This window comes from Terrapene carolina, unplaced genomic scaffold, assembly GCF_002925995.2.
Source record: "Terrapene carolina triunguis isolate 2854851 unplaced genomic scaffold, T_m_triunguis-2.0 Scaffold85, whole genome shotgun sequence".
NCBI lineage: Eukaryota > Metazoa > Chordata > Testudines > Emydidae > Terrapene > Terrapene triunguis.
Genome location: NW_020664436.1, coordinates 58,317,969 through 58,338,889, shown reverse-complemented (window position 1 = coordinate 58,338,889; position 20,921 = coordinate 58,317,969). Strand labels below are relative to the sequence as shown.

The window sequence follows — 20,921 nt, the reverse complement described above, 5'->3', positions numbered from 1 at the left end:
CCGGCCCGGCGCAGCGCGGCGCTCAGGGAGGGGGTTGGCCGGCCCGGTGAGGCGCTCGGGGGGTTGGGCGGCGCGGCGCTCTGGGGGTTTGGGTGGCCCAGTGAGGCGTTTGGGGCGGGGGTTTGGGCGGCCTGGCGCGGCCCGGCGTTCCAGGGGTTTGGCTGGCCCGGCCCGGCGCAGCGCGGCGCTCAGGGAGGGGGTTGGCCGGCCCGGCGAGGCGCTCGGGGGTTTGGGCGGCGCGGCGCTCTGGGGGTTTGGGCGGCCCGGCGAGGCGCTCGGAGGGGGCGGGGGTTTGGGCGGCCCAGCACGGCGCTTGGGGGGGGGGGGGGTTTGGTGGCCCGGCGCGGCACTGTGGGGGGGGGGTGGGCGGCCCGGCACGGCGCTGGGGGGGGGGAGTGTTACGGCGGGGCGGCGCTCTTCTTTTTTGCCTGTGGCGGCAAAAAAGTTAGAGCCAGCCCTGACCCTTGAGCCCCCTCCCACATTCCAAACGCCTTGGCTCCATCCCCGCCACACATCACCTTCATATTGGCGCATATAACAAAATTAATTCCGCACATGGATGTAAAAAATTAGAGGGAACATTGCTCATGGGGGAGTTTTTTCACACCCCTGAGCGACAAAAGTTTTGCAGACATATGTGCTAGTGTAGACATGGCATTAGTCACTCATGTTTCCCCTCAGGGCAAATGCTACAGCAGCATGCTGAGCAATGTCTTACTCAAAGCTAAGAAGAGAACTGCATGCAGGGCTGTTGAGAGCCACATGCAGCTTGAGAGCTTCTGAATGAGTATCACTGATTTAATGGACAGCAGAGAAGGGACTCACTCAATTGAAACATTTAGCATTAAATTGGTCTCTGATGTTTGTCGACAGTCTGAGTTCTAATTGTGACTTCCCTGGATGATCCTGGCTGGCACAGTCCCAGATATTGCATTATATTAACAAGGCTCATAAACTGTCAGATATAACTTGTCCACTTAACTCACTAGAATGATGCATAGATTCTAAGGATACAGCCTTTCCGAGAATTGTCTTTCTATCATTTGTCATTCCCCCAAAATGATTCAAGATATAGGGAGTTACTGGAAACTTCAGCTAAAGTTTTTTTTTTTTTATAACGCATATTTCTGAGGCGTCTATATCCTCTTTTGAGGATTTATACCTAGTGGTGCTCTTTTGCTCCAGGCTGTGATGGGGACACATAACTTTAAACTCATCCCGTTCATTAGTAATGACTATGCATCATACAAAGTAAACAGTAAAGTGATTTCCCCTCTATCCCCCTCTCCCCCCCACACACACATTTATGACAGAAGGCATGTGTGATGAAAGTTACCCCTGGCTGTGGGTTTTTTGAATTGTCCTTTTCTTTGGAACTCCTGCAGGGTAATCTCTTTTCACACAAGCCAGACCACCCGATATGATATTCCTTTAAAATTTCTAGTGGCTTTCTTTGCAGGGAAGGTTTCATAAGGTGCTGTAGTGTTGGCTTTTTTAAGCCTGCTTAGCCTGTTTTGTTGAACTGAAACAGTAGCATTGCTATGTCTATTTCAATATAAATCACACAGGTAGCAAAAGCCTGATCCCTGCAATAGCCTAACGCTAGAAAAAAAGCAGTGAAACGTGAGCTGTGTTCAGTTGTTGTAAATGTTAGGTACCAGAGAAAGGGCTTTTACTGAGCATGTCCTTGAAGTCCTGTGGGACTTGGAGTAATTTTATATTGTGCTTATAGGGCCAAATCCTCATGGCAGGTCAAGTGTCTGGGATGTGCACTGGGCAGATGCGCAGGAAATAGGAAGGAGGAATTCTGTGGAGTTGCTCTGTGCAGGTTGCTTCAGTCTGTTTACTAAAGTAGCCCCCCATGTCCCTGCCAAAGAGCAAAAGACTTGAGTATCTGTATAGGGTAGGGTTGCCAGGTGTCCGGTTTTTGATTGGAACACCTGGTTGAAAAAAGACCCTGGTGGCTCCAATCAGCACTGCTCACTGGGCTGTTAAAAGTCCGGTTGGCAGGTCTATCCGGCTCCACGTGGCGCCCAGGAAGCAGCGACAGGTCCCTCTGGCTCCTAGGCATAGGGGCAGCCATGGGGGCTCTGCACACTGCCCCCGCCCTGAGCACCGGCTCTGCAGCTCCCAATGGCCGCAATTCCCAGAGAATGGGAGCTGCGGACATGGCTAGTGGGGTGGGGGCAGTATGCGGAGCCACCTGGTCGCACCTCCACCTACGAGCTGGAGGGACATTTCACCACTTCTGGGAGCCACCTGAGGTAAGCACTGCCCGGAGCCCGCACCTCTCACCCCATCCCACACCCAACCCCAGGCCTGAGCCCCCTCCCACACCCGAACTCCCTCCTGGAGTCCACACTCCCTCCCACAGCCAAACCCCCAGCCCAGAGCCCCCTCCTGCACCTCCTCCTGCACCCTCATCCCTGGCCCCACCCCAGAGCCCACACCCCCAGACGGAGCCCTCACCCCCTCCCGCACTCCAACCCCAAGCCGGAGCCCCTTCCCACACCCTGTACCCCTCATTTATGGCCCCACCCTGGAGCCCAACCCCCCCAGCCCTGATCCTGCACCCCTCTCCAGCCCCCAACCCCTCGGCCCCAGCCTGGAGCCCCCCCCCACACCCTGAGCCCCTCATTTCTGTCCCCAACCCAGAGCCCATGCCCCCAGCAAAAGCCCTCACCCCCCTGCACCCCAACCCCCTGCACCAGCCCAGTGAAAATGAGCAAGTGAGTGAGGATGGGGGAGAGTGAGTAACGGAGGAAGAGGGGTGGAGTGAGCAGGGGCGGGGCCTCAGAGAAGGGGCAGGGCCTCAGGGAAAGGGCGGGCAGGGATGTTCAGTTTTGTGCAATTAGAATGTTGGCAACCCTAGTACAGGGACCAGATTCTCTGGCCCCACTCCTCTTCCTGCCCCATCCCCATCTGCCATATGCGCTTTGCCAGGTGGGCTCCTTGTCTCCATTCCTGCCTCCCCATCTTGTGCACAAGCTTTGCTACCAGTTGCTCCTCTGTGGCCATGGAGATGAGATTAGCCCCTTTGTGAGCTAACCACCTGCCCTTTGTTAACTTTGTTGTTTATGCACTTATAGATTTCTGATCAATATGGCCCTCGGTTATTACCCTGATTCCTGCTTCCTTCACAAATTATCGTTCTTGTCTTTTAATAATCAATTGATATTCATTGAAGAATAAATTAAATCCTTATTTGACGAGCACAGTTTAAAGTGTGATCAATAGTCTTTAATGTGGATGGAAAGACATCCTGTATTTGGTTTTCTTTTTGTGATGGAAAACTTGGCTGTTCAGACTGCTGAACAGCAGCTTCAGCTGAGCCGTGCACTTCACATACAGTGCATCAATCTGCCTTGCCACAACAGCCATCGCTAGCCAATCACAGCAGCACTTTGATCAGAGCCACACTGGGCTGTTACACCTTGACCACCCACCAGGAAGCTAGTGTAATATTGAGGCTGTCATTCCCAAGACTGTAACTGCCCTTAGAGCCTTCAAATGCACTGCAATTCATCAGAATGAAAATAAATAGCATCACGGGAAAGGAGTGAATCTTTGCAGGAAAGTTTCTCTCACCTCCTCTGAAACATTCTGTCTCTTGGTGTAGGTGTGATAGCATTGTTCTAATTTAATTCAATATGTCACTAAAGAACAGTGAATTACCTCTGCTTCTACAACACCCTTTCCTTCCACATTGTTTTCAGATTAGCCTGCAAAATCTTTGTAAGCTGGCAAACCAACACAGCACTTTTCTTCTTATCCTGCATTTCTTTTCCTCCGAATGCTGCATCTTTGGGAGTATAAATACAGCTCTAAGAACCCATTGTTCACATTCAGATCTCCCAGCCTCACTTGCTATGTGGACACCTGTACATGAAGATGTTTTCATTCAGCCAAGGTACTTGCACGCATTTGTTTACCAAAGGTTTTTAGTGTTCTCTTGTATCATCAAAATATTTTCCCCTATACAATCTGCACAATCCTCAGTAATGCAAATTTTTTCCCCTGGTCCCCTAAATGAATGCCTAGCATTTATAATCAACTGTTTCATCTCATCCAGGTCGATTTTAAATGCTAGGCATTCATTTGGTGGGCTGTGAGCAGTCTGTGGGTTTGTTAGATCTGTAGCATAAAGAACCAATTTTTCTTTTCCTAATCCTATAGCTGTCTAGAAAAGGTGACACACAGTAAGACATACCGATAAGAAAAGCTACAGCTGCCCAAGGCAGTCAGATACCAAAGCCAGATGATTAAACCATTCTGTAGCATTCCCAGAAGACCAGGGGGGAATGTCTAAATGCCTAGTGCTATAAAACCTTCAGAGCAAAACATAAGAATGGCCATTCTGGGGCAAACCAATGTTTCATCTAGCCCAGTATCCTGTCTTCCAACAGTGGCCAGTGCCAGATGCTTCACTCAGAGGGAGTGAACAGATCAGGGCAATTTATCGAGTGGACTGTTATAAAGTGGACTGTTGTCCAATTCCAGCTTCTAGCAGTCAAAGGTTTAGGGACACTTAGAGCCCTAAATAGTCAAGTAGGTGTTTACAAAAAAAGGTCAAGTGGAGTTAGTTTCTCAAAAGGAAAAAAAGAAAAAGTGGACATTGGTTTGCTAACTTAGGTAGTTCTCTGTTCAAGTGACAATAAGGCCTTGATCCTAAGATGCTCCCATATCTACCAAATGCAGCTCAGATAGGGAGCTGTGTTTGGCCCTTCAGTACTGTCATCTATCAGATGGGGATTGCCATAGGTCAGCATATTCTGCCCATGCCCCCTCCTGCCAAGAAAAATCCCCGTGTGCTCTCTTTGTGCAGCAGAGACTGTGTAAAAGGAGTAGAGTGGAACTCAGGATTGAGCCTGATAGCAGTAAAATACTCTGTTGTTTGGGCTTACATCAGGTACAATGAACAATACCCAGTTTCAGTTCATACAGGTTTGCAGCCTCTAAATTTTACTTGTAGACTCAGGTTTGAAAAAACTTGAAAACAAAGTGAAACTCAGTCCAAACCACAGCATTTCCCAGTGCTTCAAATTGAAACCAGGTAAAGGTACCAAAATGCACATGCTTGGAGTCAAAACCATGAATTCCCTTCTGTCCCCCCTCCCCCAAATACCTACACATATGGAAGATTTGTGTAAAGTTTAGCATAGGTTTGCCCAAAAGTTAGCATAGGTAAAGTTAGGGGTTTGTAACAAAACTTCAAAACAAGTATTACCTGGTTTCTGCTGTTGTTAAGAAAGGTTTGCACAGCTCTCAAGTGACAGATATCAGTCCTGCGGTGTCCCTGCAGTGTCTCCTCCGGGCATTGGGTAAGAAGGCTAGCCAGGGAAGAAGCTAAGAGAACAGCTGCCCTAAACAATATAGATGTGGAAGAGCCCAGCAGCATTTCAAATAAAAATGTTCTAGCTTGTTCTTGGTGCTGATGTTGAGATTTTTATGCAAGGAAGACATTAGAAACACCAGCCAGAAAATAAAGACAGACCTGCCCCAAGCAACTTCTAAATTACCGCTATAAAGGAGATAAGATGCACTGGACAAAACAAAATATAAAAATTGAATGTAACTTAATAGTATCCTCTGTATTTCCCAGTATGTACAGGTTTCTGTAGCTATCATTTAGGTTATATTGTTCCCATAAGGGGAAAAAAGCAACCTCTAAGATTTTTTTTTAATTAAAAAGCAAACTGATGCTTACTATGTAGGTTAAGATACAAGCTTTTCTCAAGTTTTTCAGTGCCATGCTTGGAAAATGGAAACTGGATGGCTCCAGTGACTGGGCAACAAAATGGTAGATGAAATTCAATGTTGAGAAATGCAAAGTAATGGACATTGGAAAACAAAATCCCAACTATATATATAAAATGATGGAGTCTAAATTAGTTGTTGCCACTCAAGAAAGAGATCTTGGAATCATTGTGGACAGTTCTCTGAAAACATCCACTCAATGTGCAGCGGCAGTCAAAAAAGCTAACAGAATGTTGGGAATAATTAGGAAAGGGATAGATAAGAAGACAGAAAATATCATATTGCCTCTGCATGCAGATCTGGTCACCCCCCTCAAAAAAGATATATTGGAATTGGTAAAGTACAGAAAAGGGCAACAAAAATAATTAGAGGTATGGAACAGCTTTTGTATGAGGAGAGATTAATAAAATGGGACTTTTCAGCTTAAAAAAGAGACAACAAAGGGCATATGTGATACAGGTCTATAAAATCATGATGGGTGTGGAGAAAGTAAATAAGGAAGTGTTATTTACTTCTCATAACACAAGAACTAGGGGTCACCAAATGAAATTAATAGGCAGCAGACTTCAAACAAACAAAAGGAAGTATTTCTTCACACCACGCACAGTCAGCCTGTGGAATTCTTTGCCAGAGGATGTTGTGAAGGTCAAGACTTTAACAGGATTAAAAAAAGAACTAGATAAATTCATGGAGAATAGGTCTATCAATGGCTATTAACAAGGATGGGCTGGGATGCAAAACCATGCTCTGAAGTGTCCCTAGCCTTTGTTTGCCAGAATTTGGCAATGGGCAATATGGGATGGATCACTCGATTATTGCCTGCTCTGTTCATTCCCTCTGAAGCACCTGGCATTGACCATTGTCTGAAGACAGGATACTGGGCTAGGTGGACCATTGCTCTGACACAGTATGGCTGTTCTTAAGTTCTCCAGTAGTTTAACACAGCTTCTACAAGATCAGTTATTCTGGCTATCAGTCAGGACCAAGAGACTTGATCACATCAACTAAATATCTGCTTTATATAGCATAGCATTTGTTAATTCCACAGCCAAAGAGTTCAGTGTCAGTGCAAACTGCATTCTCCAGAAGGGTTTTGGCCCAGTAAGTTAATATTTTTAAAATGCACCTGCCTACTGTTTCAATAAGGAGTAGTTAAACTTGTAAGCAGAATGAGAACTCTCAAAAAATCAAGATAACAATTGTACATATAAACATAAATAAAACTGCATCTCTGGAGAATAGTCTCTGTACTGTGTTACTTCAGTGTCATAATAAACTCTAGCAGTGATCTGCTGTCTACAATACCATAACACTTCAGGCAACCAAAATATAATTTGGAAGGGTTAGTACATGGGGCAGCTTCAAAACCCCCATAACACTAATCTAATTCTACAGCTATTGATAGAAAGGTCTCTGTCTCCTTTGTTCCACTAAGTAATGGGTATGATTTTCTTGAGAAATTAATATACTGCAAGTTTTCTTGATGGTAATTTACCAACCCTCATCTTCAATTGGGTCATAATATTATGTACATATATTAAACTGCCAAAAATCTATTTCAAAGAAACACTGACCCTTAATCGTATCGTGTTACGCGGAATCTAGCCACACAGATCCCAGTAAAGTCAGTGGAAGATACACAGCTAAATGGCAGGTGACTGAAAATTTAGGTACAATGGTTTGACTTATATGGTTCTCATAAAAGCAATAAAATCCAGAATTAACACTGGCACTCTAAGCCTGATCCTATAGCATTGGACCCAGCCTTCTGTTCCAAACCCAGTCCCCTTTTGTTTTCTCTTCAGAGATCTTCAACTTCTGAGTGATCCTTTCAAACCCCTATGTGCTACAAAACTTAGGCTTGGCATGAGAAGTTAAAATACAATACTTAGCTGCCTCTGTGGATGCTGCTCTGTTTTTCAGCCCAAAGACACAATGCATTTGTGTTGGATTGACTTTTCTTCTGACAAAGAGCAGTTATAGAAGGAGATAAGAATTATTTACTTTCAGTGAGGACAGGACCTTGTGCTAGTTCCAGAATCCTTAAGTCATTCATCTTCATATTTATAACGTTCTCTTCTTCAGCTCTGTGTGCAAAACTTACCCTCTTCTAATTTTGTTTTCCTTGGTGTCATTCTTTGGTTCAGCTAAGTGGCTTAATAAAGATTCCTCTTTACAATTATCAATATAGGTGCTATAGTAAAAAAAAATTGAACAGGAATGATGAGTTTTCCAAAAAAGCCTTTTCCCAAGCCTGCTGCCATTTGCAGTGAATGAAAACATTTTGTCTCAAAGGGGGGGGAGGAAAAATAACTAGACAGGATTTTGATCAATGTTGATTTAGATTTAGTGTGATCACAGCACTTGGCAACCTTGGCAACTCCAGAAGTGCACTCTGATCAAGCTCAGGGTTAACTTATAGCCTCACAAACACCTTCAGAGTATACTTCTGGGTTACAGTGGTAAATAATTTGTCAGTTTTTCTTAAAGAGATTTTTTTAACTTTGTGTAGACATGAGAGGGGTGTACCCATCAAACAGAATATAAACAATCTGAAGTAATCTTTGAAAACTTGTAGTTCCTCTTGGGGTTGTGTTGCTGGGTTGGGTTTTTCTTTGTTGGTTTAAGGTTTGGGGGAGAAGAAGTGGGTACAGTAACTCCTCACTTAAAGTCATCCCGGTTAACGTTGTTTCGTTGTTACGTTGTTACATTGCTGATCAATTAGGGAGCATGCTGGTTTAAAGTTGTGAAATGCTCTCTTCTAAGCCGCCTGCTTTGTCTACTGCTTGCAGAAAGAGCAGCCCGTTGCAGCTAGCTGGTGGGGGCTTGGAACCAGGGTGGACCAGCAGCCCCCCATCAGCTCCCCGCTCCCCTAAGTTCCCTGTGCAGCAGCTGCCCAGCAGGCTAGCAATTGCAGCTGTCCCTCCCCCTACTGCCATGTGCTGCTCCTGCCCTCTGCCTTGGAGCTGCTCCCCGAGACTCCTGCTTGCTGTGCAGGGGGGAGGGAAGGAAGAGGAGGCTAATATCAGGGTGTCCCCCTCCCCCCTGTTCCTGCATCCCGCTTACCCCATCTTCCATAGAGCAGGGGGGGACACCAGGGTTCAGGAGCAGGGCCAGCTCTTGGATTTTTGCCGCCCCAAGCAAAAAAAATTTTGGCTGCCCCCCCTTTTTTTTCATGCTCCCCTGCCCCCGGCCCCGCCCCAACTCCACCCCTTCTGAACCCCTTCCCCAAATCCCCAGCCCCGCCTCCTCCCCCAGGCGTGCCGCATTTCCCCCCCATTGCTTCCTGCGGGTGCCCCCGCGACCTCCCACCCTAGCTCACCTCCACTCCACCTGCTCCCCCGGGCATGCCGCCGCTCCGCTTCTCCCCCCTTCCTCTCAGACGAGGGAGGGGGGAGAAGCGGAGCAGCAGCGCGTTCAGGGAAGCAGGCAGAGCGAAGGTGAGCTAGGGTGGGGGGCGCAGGAAGTAACGGTGGGTAGAGGAACTGCTCCCCGCTCCAGCTCACCTCCGCTCCACCACCACCGCCTCCCTCGAGCGCCCGCCACTCGGCTTCTCCTCGCTCCCTCTCAGCCTTGCTGCGCGAAACAGCTGTTTTGCGCCCGGCAAGCCTGGGAGGGAGAGGGGAGAAGCAGAGCAGCGGCGGCCCACTCAGGGGAGCAGGCGGAGGCGGAGCGAAGGCGAGCTGGGGAGGTGAGTTAGGGCGGCGGGGGCACTTTTTCCCCATGCCCCAGAGTTGGCGCCTATGATGGCCGGCACCAGAATGCCGCCCCTAGAAATGTGCCGCCCCAAGCACCTGCTTGTTTTGCTGGTGCCTGGAGCCGGCCCTGTTCGGGAGGGAGGGAGCTTGCAGCAGCTGCACTCTCAGCAAGTTGATCTAATTAACAAGGCAGTGTTCTTAAAGGGGAAATGCGCATATCTCCCTCCATTCCTGCTGCCTTGTAGAGTGAAAGAGTTAACCCTGGAGGGCTCAGCCAATTGCTAGTTCATCATTTAGCAGTAAGGGAAATATCCCACCCTCTGACTCCTCCACCTCAACCAAGCTTCACAATCATCATCACTGTGTACCAGTATTAAATTGTTTGTTTAAAACTTATACTGTGTGTGTATATATAGATAGATAATATAGTCTTTTGCCTGGTGAAAAAAATTTCCCTGGAACCTAACCCCTTCATTTATATTAATTCTTATGGGGAAATTGGATTCGCTTAACATCGTTTCGCTTAAAGTCGCATTTTTCAGGAACATAACTACAACGTTCAGTGAGGAGTTACTGTATTTTACTACACTGGTTCAGACCATCATGTAATTTCCATCTTTATCATATGAAAACAGCCTTCAATCACAAACTAACATTGGGTTTGGGAGGATTGGGATAGGAGAAGAGTAGCTTTCAGAAACAGTAGTCTTTAATTATAGTCTGTTGTAGGCATATCTGTGAGAGCAGTAAAGAGCTTCAGAAAATCGTGTCTGTGATGGCATTCAGTGTCAAAGACAAGCATTTAGTCATCTATGTATCTAAATTAGATGAATTATTGTCCCTCTCCTCTAGAGTCCCTAACCACAATGAATTAGAAAAGGGCATAAAGCCAAACCCTGGCTCAAACACTGGGTAAGTTCCAGTCAGTGTGGGAGAGATCCAAACATATAACCGGGGGAATTTGGGATCCAGAGCTGATCTTTGGTGCTTTGGGCCCATTTCTTCTAATCCCTAGCCTCTGTTTGTCAGAGGGTGGAGATGGATGGCAGGAGAGAGATCACTTGATCACTACCTGTTAGGTTTACTCCCTCTGGGGCACCTGGCATTGGCCACTGTCGGCAGACAGGATACTGGGCTGGATGAGCCTTTGGTCTGACCCAGTATGGCCATTATTATGTTCTTATGTTTACAGTGTCTATAACGGAAGTAGCAGTGACCAGAATGCACTCAAAGTAACAAGAATTTCCATGGCAGCTTTCCTAGCTGTGAAGTGTTTCTCTAAGATCAAGTCAGGGTCCTTCTCACCACAGCAACCAAGGGCTCATTCACTATCTTCTCATAACAAAATTTTCCCATCTGAATGAAAACTTCTATTTAATATAGGTTGTGATACCACACTCATCAGAGTAGCATCTGAGCACCTTCCAGTAGTACATTAGGTGACATGACTAACATCTGTCATATGTTTGTTCTCTGATACTCTCCCCGGGGGGGGAGTGTGTGCAGTGGAGTGTTTTGGAATTTATTTTATTATATATACACACATTGTTATATCTTTATGGTAGAGAAGGCAAGGTCAAAGAAATGTGCCTTGCACTTGGAACACAAGGTGGTGAGGTTTGTGATGGTCTTTAGTTCCTGAGGGAGTTCATTCCATAGGCTTGGGCTGGCCTCTGAGAAATACAGATGAGCTTTATCCTTATTGTAGAAAGTGCTGTGCCAATATGCCTGAGGAGCAAAGTTTTCAATGATGCCTTCATCCTGGAGCTTTAGACGATCTTTTATGCTACATCTACACTTGTGCACTTCCCTGCATACTTTTCCATGTATTGCTAGCACATGTACCTTGTACCCACACCAAGTGTCCACATATGCTGAGTTGGACACAGGTACATGCTGTGCACAGGCATATACCCACGTCCACACTACCCCTTTTTGGTACACAATGACAGTGCTACCGCAGAGTCCTGTGCGTCACAAAAGACAACTGGGAATTGCCTTGCTGTGTGTTGCTGGTACTGTACACCATCTTCACACATTTGGTAATAGCAGCTCTCAGTCATCTCTCCCTTCTTCCAAATTGTGTTGGAGACATGCAGCAAGTGTGTGATGATATGGTTCTGCTCCTGCTACCTCTCACTGGACAAATGTTCATGCAGCACAGTATCGGACACTGGACAGAATCAGTCCAGAAAAATTTGAGACACTAAAGACAACTGACCCAGAGGAGGAATGAACATCCACTGTAGTGCTAAGGAACAGATGTGTTGAGTGCAGGGATTGCAACAGGATGCCCATGGATGGACCACTGCTTCTGGTCCTGGAGAACCAGCACAGTGTGGTGGGACCACATCATCTTGGAAACCTGGGATGATGGCCAGTAGCTGCAGAACTTCAGAATGAAGAAGACCTTCATGGAGTTGTGTGAGCAGTTTTCACCAGCCCACCAGTGCCAGACCATTCGATTTTGGAAACCCATGTCAGTGCAGAAGCAGGTGGCTATCATCCTTTAAAAGCTGGCAACACCTGACAGCTACCAGTCAGTTGTAAACCAGTTCAGGATTGGGAAGTCAACTGTCAAGGTGGTGTTGTACAGGTTTTCCAGGCTATCAACACTGTGATGTACCCAAGGGTGGTTGCCATAATCCAAGTCCCTGAAATTATTGTGGAATTTCAGAGGAGGGGGTTTCTAAACTGTGTGGCAGCCATTGATGGAACACATATCCCTATACTTTGCCCACCAAAAGGGGCCAGTAAATATGTGAACCACAAAGGTTAGTATTCATGGGTTCTCCAAGGCTAAGTGGACTACAAGGGTCGGTTCATGAACATGAATGTTGGACAAACGGGAAAGATTCTAGATCCCAGGGTGTTCGGGAGTTCAGGGTTGTACTGAAGTGGGGAAGAAGGGACTTTCTTCCCCACAAATGATGTGATTATGTTCAGTTTTTCTGTGCCAACATTTATTTTGGAGGATCCCACATACCCATTCCTACCATGGCTCATGAAGCCATACCCTGACAGTGCCTACTCAAATAAAAGGGAGTTCAAGTAAAGGTTATCTGCTGAATGGTGACAGAGTGAGCCTTTGGGCAGCTGAAAGCCTATTGGTGATGCTTCTGGATCCATCTGGATACCAGTGAGGCCAATGCAGTTCTGATTATTGTAGTGTGTTGTGCCTTGCACAACATCTGAGAGGCTAAAGGGGAATACAGCGAGTGGGCCCAGGACACATCTGTTTCTCAAAGCCTGTACATGCAGCCAGATCACACTCATGTGCAGAGCTCCTGGTTCCCAGCAGGCCAGGGAAATTCATGATGCTGTGTGCTTTTACATCATGGAACAGCGAGGAGCCAGAAAGTAACTTGAGGCTGTGCCAAGGGACACTACTGTGATGCTATGGTGCTGCTGGAAAAGCTCAATGCAGCTTTGCCAAATATTTCTCTTGTGAGATACCTCCATGGGTTTCAATCCCCTGCAGCCAATGTTAACGTACTAACTGAAAGCAGACAATTTAGTGGTGGGGCCCTCAAGGTTAACCCTTTTGGTTTTTTGCTGAGGCGAGTTTCAGCACACTTTAAGGGCATTATCAAGCAATGTTTTTGTTATGTGTTAACTGCTGTATTTCGGGCTGCTTTATGGGGAGCATTGTTAACGTAATATTAAAAAAAGTTCTGTAAGGTGTAGGGAGGGACTTCACACATTCCTTCCTCACAGTGTTTTCTGACACTGTTGCTCAGAGCACTTATCAGGTTCTATGTACAATTACTCCCATGGCATGTGTACTCCAATGGCATGCCTACTCCCATCATTTCCAGTGGTGACTGTTTGATGGGGATGGGGGCAGTGGGGTTGTGAAAGCATCACTCAGTGTCAGATATCTTCAGTGTTAATTTAGTTTTGTTTCCCTTGCCCGTATTGTCACTTAAATCATTAACGAAGCCTTAAAGACGTTTCAATCAACGTGTGTTCTGTTTTTCATTCTGGTGCTTTGGATAGCAACAGCTATTTCACAGCTTACTTCATTGTCATGAATACTTTAAAAAGTAAAGTTAGCAAATTCATGGTCGGTGTGTGTGTGGGGGGGAGGGATGAAATTGTTTGCACTTCCATAGCACCAGACTTTTCAGAAACCCCATCCCAGATCTCTGGGAAGTATCACATTGATGGTACTCTGAAAACAAGGTGCACACACAAGTGGAGCTAAAACTGCTTGTGACAGGGACAAATGAAACAAAAAATAAAGGTCAAATTCCTTGAGAAGTGATCAAACATTAATGTCTGTGGACATGTCTCCTCACCCTTCCCATCCCCCTCACCCTGACAGTGGGGGGACGGCTGTGGAATACTGTGCAGGAGAACAAACAGGGATGCCTCCTGCATGAGGTTTGGGGGCCGAACACAGGCTGGGCTATAGGGACTAGATTGGGCTCCCCTCCTGAATGCCCTGGGAGGGTTCCCTAGCAAGGGGGTTCAGGTGCCTACTGAGGATCTTGTGCAGCCGGGAGCCGGAGGGGGGGGGATTCACCACCTCAGCAGCAGCCTGGTGGCAGCTGGCGGAGTAGAGAAGGAGGTGGTGCTTGTTCCTGGACAGGAGTATGTACAGTGGCGGGTGGATCCTGAAAGCATTCCTCCACCAGCTGGACTAGGGCTGCATGAGTGCATGATCCCATTCTTGATGCACACACTCCCATTACCTGTGCTGTCTCTCCATTTGCAGAAGTGCCTTATCCTGCCTAAGAGCCCATGCCTCCCTTTGCCTAAGAAAGTCGAACTGCTCCTGGCTCCTTCTATCTATGCCAAGAAGCAGATTTTCCAGGGTTCTTCATCTTCCTCTGCTATCTTTGCAGTGCAACTCCTGCCTTACCATTGGAATGATTTCCCTGCCAGCATCGGAATGTCCTGCCACGTCAAAGACAAGGGTAGCATTTACCTAAATGTACCTAAATCCCCCCACATAAGGCAACTGTTCTGTGAAAGGCCCCAATCTTAATAATTTTTAGCATCCCATGAATTCAACTGTTATAGCCTCCTTCCTTCAAACTACTTTTGCAGCGCATGAGGAAGGAACTGAGGATAAAAATGGTAAGATACCTGCATTACTTTTATTAAACTGTTGTAATGTTTACAGAGCGTCAAGAAGAAGAGAGACACCAGAGACAGGGACAGTACAAAACATTTGAAATGGGCATCGGGCAAATGGACCATTCTGACTTTCTTTGGACAGCCAAATAGTTCCCTTTCCCTTCCTGGACCTAGGGGCATCCACACACAAGCTACCAACCACCCCCACCCACTTCTGCATGGCTCTCTTTCATAAGGGGAAAGAAAGATGGAGGTGGGGGTGGAGAGGGGTGGTGTTGGGTCTTTGCACAACCATAACTGTCATGAAACTATTATTTTCCCACACAGGCCCTTTAAAACCTGCCCTCTCCCTCTCACCTTCCCTCCCTCCCTTTCCGCCTCTGTCACGCAGCCTCGGGACTATTGGTGTCAGTGCTGCCTGAGAAATGTGCAGATACAGGGACTCAGTGACTGCTTGTTAATAACTTCTTGTAGCTTCTGCTAAATGTTTCACAGTGTTTCATGGGATTTCAATGAAATCATTGAATTACAGTTGTGTGTTGCTCTAGAACCATATCGGGGTGGGGTGAAGGCCAGGGTGAAGCGTTTACCACCACAGCAAGAAGGGATATTGCTGGTGATGGTTGCAGGATCCATTGTAAAACTTACCAGTGTCGGATTCTGGTTCCTACAGCAGCACTGGGTCCTCAGGCTCCTCAGGTGGGCTTCCTCAGCCAGAGCCACCGGGTGGAGGTGCAAAATCACATGAAACTCTTTCTCTGTGTCTCCTGGGACTTCCTCCGACTTATCTGTTGCATCTTCACACAGGCCCTCCACGGCATCCCATCATATGATGAGACTGGGTGAGGTTGAGGAGGGAGGTGTGAGGCACTTCAGGGTCCATGCTTGCAGCCCTGGAGAGCACCTAGTCTTGCTCATCATAGCACAGGCATGTGCTAGGTCCCTTCCCGGAGTAACTAGTGGAGTCCTTCACCCTCCAGTACAGGAGCCTGAGGTGCTTCGTATGCTCCCAGCACTGCGATGGAGTCTGATGAATGCCTGCCTCCTCAAGCCTCTGCAAAATCTCCCAGTACACAGGAATGTTTCTGCCTATGTGGAAAAAGTCATGGAGGATGGTGTACTCTGATCACACATTGATTAGGATGAGGGTGTGCTCCAGAGACTAGGCAACTGCTCTCAGACCTTGATCCAGGATTGCCAGTACAGATCAATGGAGTTCAGCAGAAAACTGTTTGGAAGTGCTCAGTGCGGATTGCTACTACTGCTGGCAAGGGGGCAGGAGGCAGGGACCTTTATACTTTTGGGCAAAGGTCAGGCAGCAAAGGGATCAGTGCATTGTGGGAATGGCCCTCAAGGATTATCGATCCCCGTAACCTGGTATATATGCCCCTTGCCCTCGTTCACACTGTACAGTCGAATGGGTACAGGGCTATGCGACATTGGCGGTGTGTAAATACCCACGCCCCTAATGCATGCTAGCTTTTGTGCACTGGACTGTACTTCAGGAACGTGCTTCAAGGTTTCAGATGTGAACAAGAGGGAGGTTATGGCACAACAATGCACTTGTAACTGTAGTCAGAAGTGTAGATTTGCCCTTGGAGATATTGGGCCCAGACCATTTAGCACCTTGAAGATATGAACCAAGACCTTGAATTTGACTCCTTATTCTATGGGAAGCCAGTGTAGAGAGCACAGGACAGGTTTGACACTGATGTTCACGGTAGCCTGTGCTGCTGAGGATACATGCTGTAGCATTCTGTACTAGCTGGAGTTTCCTAAGGGGTGGTGGCTTCATGCCCAGGTATATTGCATTGGTAACTCTTCACTTGTTTAGAGACACCATGCAATAACCGTGTGAAAACAACTAAGGTCTACTTTGCTAAATGATATTTATTCAGTGCAGTCCATCTGTGCTCTGTGAACCTTCAGTGCCTCAGCTTTCCATGGATATCCTTTATTGTTGACAGAATGCATCTCCCTTTGAAAACAGCAGTTGAATGTCCATCACTGTATCTGAGCCAATACATTATTGTGAAAAATAGCTGTGAAGTTAAAATTAAAACAAAGGTTGATATACGTGCATCAAGAAAAGAGCTAGAGAAACATGAGAGAAAGAGAAGTTTGTTTTATGAATCCTGATTATCTCGCGGGAGACAAACTTCCATTTGTGTTCAGAGCAGAACAATTTCTAGCTTAAAGGCACTGTTTTAATCAGCAAGCTCATCTGATGAAATGCTGTAGGATTTACTTATATATTAAAGGAGTTCCCCAGATATTTAAGAGATGCGACTGGATGCAATTAAAAGATCAGTAGTAAGCATAATTTGTGATACAGTTTGTTTGCTTCACTTTGTAAGAGAAGTTTCATTAATAACATGAATTTGTGGCATTTTAGCAAGAAGTGAAATACCAAACTATTGTCAGAATGTCTTTACCACTGTGACTGCCTACCAGAGACGCAACTAACTAGGATCTGATGATCTGTAAAAAGAGAACAGAGAAACTATTAAGCTGAGGCTCACATTCAAGAGTGGTCATTTATGAATGTTTCTGGGCCTAATTCTTTGCTGAATTATACTCCATGTGACATCATTGAAGTCAATGGGGTTACACAGGATTATGTCAGTGGAGTAATTTAGTCCTCTATCTTTATGCCAAGTTACCAAAGGAAATAGTGAACCAATAAAATAGAGATGAAATGCTGCTGTTAACAGAAGATGCCACTGTTCTTGGTACAATAGGTTCTTTGTGTCCAACAGCGAATTTTCATGCCTCCCTGGTGTCAAATCCTCCCAGCAGAGCTATAGGTCAGATATGAAATAAATGACTGAAATGATCATTTAGCTCTGTTGTAACATAGAAATATAGCCTCTATTGATGTTTTTGTGCTCCCAGTAGAGATTTAACTATCCCCCACACACCATCTGCATTGGTTGCAAGTGATCTCCAAATGGAGACTTGATCTGGCCAAAAAAAGGTTTTTTGTTATCATTTGTTTGTTTTTTTAAGTCTCCTGCATCACAAATCTAGACTCTAGTATCTCAAAACTGACGATGATGTTATGGAAAAGGGTTAGACCAAACGATCACTTTTCAGCACAAAAAAAATTAAAGAACCTAGACTCAGTTGGACTTGAACCAGTAGAAGGACTAATAGAGGAATTACATTATATTTGGCCTATGGTATGTGTGATGTTTAACATTTTTGGAAAATATTATCTGGGGTAATCCACTGGTGACCCTGGTCTTCCAGCACAAATATATATGTTCTTTGAATGATATTGTTTCCATTTAAGATTATATTCTGTACACATTCTTACAAGGGGGATCTAAGGAACAAAATCTGTGTTTGCCAACTGCTGTAAGAGACACTGACATAAACATATCCATAAATCTATCCTCCGATGTAGGACTAACTATTTCTTGGATCTGAGAGGGCAGTCCAGACACAGAAACCCATTCCACAGTCACAACTACAGGACTCATTTCCAAGTGGCAGATGAAGGAATACTCAATGAGATCAACTCTCAAGCTCATTGGACTAGATCCTAGGCCTTCAGTTTTTTCATTGAAAAGTTTTTTTGGTTTGTTTCTTTGTTTCATTGTTATTCTCTCCCCTCCTCCCCCCCCCCATGGGGTTTCATTCAAAAATAGTATTTCTGACCAAAAAAAATTTCAAAACAGTTGCCAAAAATCAAAAACATTCAGTTTTTGTTTTTCAGTTGTTTAACAAAAATGCACATTTGTATGGGAAATTTTTGACTAAAGCAATTTTCCTTTCATTTTTCTTGGAATGTTTTGCAGAGGGAAAAAATAATTTCCTGACTAGTTCTAATAGAGTCACAGAAAATAAGAGAAATCCACTCACTAAAGGACATAAAGAACTATAATAAAGAATTGGCAATGCCTCAGCAAAGAGTCTAGGAAGTTTTTGGGTTTGGTGTTTTAAACCAATTTTTGTATTGGCTTTATATCTAATACTATTACATTTTGTTTCAGCTGGCAGGGTTCATCTATGCCTGTTATGTTGTGAAATGTATTACTGAAGAAGAGGACAGCTGTAAGTACTAAAGCTCTATTAATACTAGATGAATTCTTTGTGATATTCTTAACTCTCCTGACACTCTCTGAGCTTCATCCTAAATACTTTGTTATAGGGTCGTCAGGAGCATGTCTTCGGTCCCACACACTTGATCTATTAGTAAATGTCTAGCAAATCAAGGAAGTGATTAAATGCAACTTTTTAAAAAATTCTTTAGTATTCTGAAAGCATGACTTACAGCTTTTTTTTCTCAGCAACATGTTGTTAAAGCAAAACAAATCAACTCCCCTCTCCCCTAGAATTTGTAAACACTTTTTTTAAGACTGTTATTAACTATTGTGAAAATAATTGGCTACTGATGGGTGTACATCTCTTCTGTGTTGACTGCAAGGGATTGTAACAGCACTTCTGGCAAGAACTGGCTTTAGATCATTGCAGGAATTTCATTTAAGAGAGGTGAAGCTGTGTTCCTGTTTAGGTCCTGCTGTTCCAGTGTACAATTAAAAGTAGTGGAAATGTTTAAAAAATATCTTTAGGTTTCTCTTACTTACTTGTGTCAATAAAAACCTGTTGAGGAGAATTTACTGTGAATAGAAGCTATGGATCCAAGTAATCTCATTTATTATTTATTTTAACTTTGATTTTTTTTAAAAAAAAGAGGCACAGCAGTATTTCAGTGCAGTTTGGGATTGAAATGCTTCAGAAACAAATATCCGGACTGCATGTAACTTTGATAAAATATACATGAATCCTAGAGACAGATTTTTCCAACAGGAAGCTTACAGGCTTTTACTTGATTGAGAGCGATAATAAACCTGGTGGGGTTTCCTTTGTATGTTTTGCTGTGTGGAAAATAGCTGGAACCCTATAATCTATTAGTTTTGCAGTGCCACTGTGAGCCATCATGGAGATTTAGCATTTAAGTAAACCTCATTTCCAACGTCCTAGAGAAGAGATTCATTTCAGCCTTCTCTTGTTTTTGTGGAGGTAGGAGTGGAATATTAGTAAAAAGGGCTCTGAGCATGTTTGGTGTGAAGGCCTACACCATGAATGTAGTGCCACATCATGAAATGATGTAGGCATAAGCTCTTTGTCCTGTTGTCTAATTTGATAAGTTGGGTAGCAACAGAGCTAGAGGAGAATTAGACCACCCCAAAATGGAATCATATTTAAAACAATTCTGCCTTCTCTTCTAAGAGATTACATTCATTTTCAGTTTTCTGTAATGCTGCTGGGCCAAATCAAAGTAAAAACTGAGTAAAGACATCAAGATTTGGCTCACTGAACAGGTGAAGAATTAATTAAAAACTCAAATGATTTCTCCTGTGGTTTGTAAAATGGTATTTCCGTCTCAAAACTTGTATAGCTAATATTATACAATTTGCCATTCGCTGTTGTGAGAGCTACCCAGAGAAAAAGATTTTATGCTTTTCAGAAGATTTTCTTGTAGATTTCTTGCCTATTTTGGTTCTCTTATAACTTTGCTAGTGTACTATATACCATCGGCCTGATCCTCCAAGTAGGTGCAGCAGCTTTGCACCACACCAGCAGTGGAATCTGACTAAAGAGTCAGCTTATCCAGTTCTGGGAGCATCACCACAGTGCAGGGATGGCCCCAGATACGTAAAGCCAGCAGAGGCTTCTCCACCACCATTCCACCTGGGGCCAGTTTATGGAGCGAGGCCGGAGAAATGGGAGTGTGGCTGAGATGCCCCTAGACTACAGTGATCCCCAACTATGGTTTTAGTCTTTTCATTCTATTAACAGATGTCATAAAGCAAAGCAACTTGAGGAAAGTTCTCCCTTATACTATGGGACCAGTCCTACATACTATGGCCCTGGTTTAGGGGAGTACAAAAGTGAGTTTTTCTCTGCCTTTGCACGGCACCCTGACTTATAACATGTGCTCCTCAGCTGGGCAAGAATTTGGACCCCCTACATCCACCTTTATTCATGTTTATTTTCTGATTTCTGAATTACCAGTTAACTGTGTTTTCTAGTCATTCCCCTCCCTTTCCCTGCACATACATCTTTTACGGCCCCCTGTCAGGACAGTTAAGTGTCTGCTGTTGTGATTTCATATCTCCTGGTGTTTATATTCTAAACACAGATTCTGTGTGTAACTTCTTCAAAATATTCTGGGCCAGATCATCTCATGTGCAGCAAGCCAGAGTGAAAAGGGAATGCTTTCAGGAGAAGGGAATTTTATCCCCAAGGGGACTCCATGGTCATCACTGTAGCCAGGGCCGGCTCCAGGCACCAAGCACCCAAGCTGGTGCTTGGGGCGGCACCTGGAGGGGGGCGGCGCGGCGCTCTGGCCGCCGGGGGGAGAGCCGAGCC

At 45.3% G+C, this 20,921-nt stretch overlaps 1 protein-coding gene across 2 annotated transcripts in view; it reads left to right on the top strand.

The window, feature by feature from the left end:
• Positions 1-20,921, top strand: part of NKAIN2 (sodium/potassium transporting ATPase interacting 2) — a 745,702-nt gene that overhangs the window by 697,516 nt on the left and 27,265 nt on the right. For both annotated transcript variants that reach the window (XM_026649837.1, XM_026649836.1), the window contains exon 5: positions 18,539-18,599. In XM_026649837.1, the coding sequence (XP_026505622.1) occupies positions 18,539-18,599 (61 nt within the window). The remainder of the gene's footprint in view (positions 1-18,538; positions 18,600-20,921) is intronic.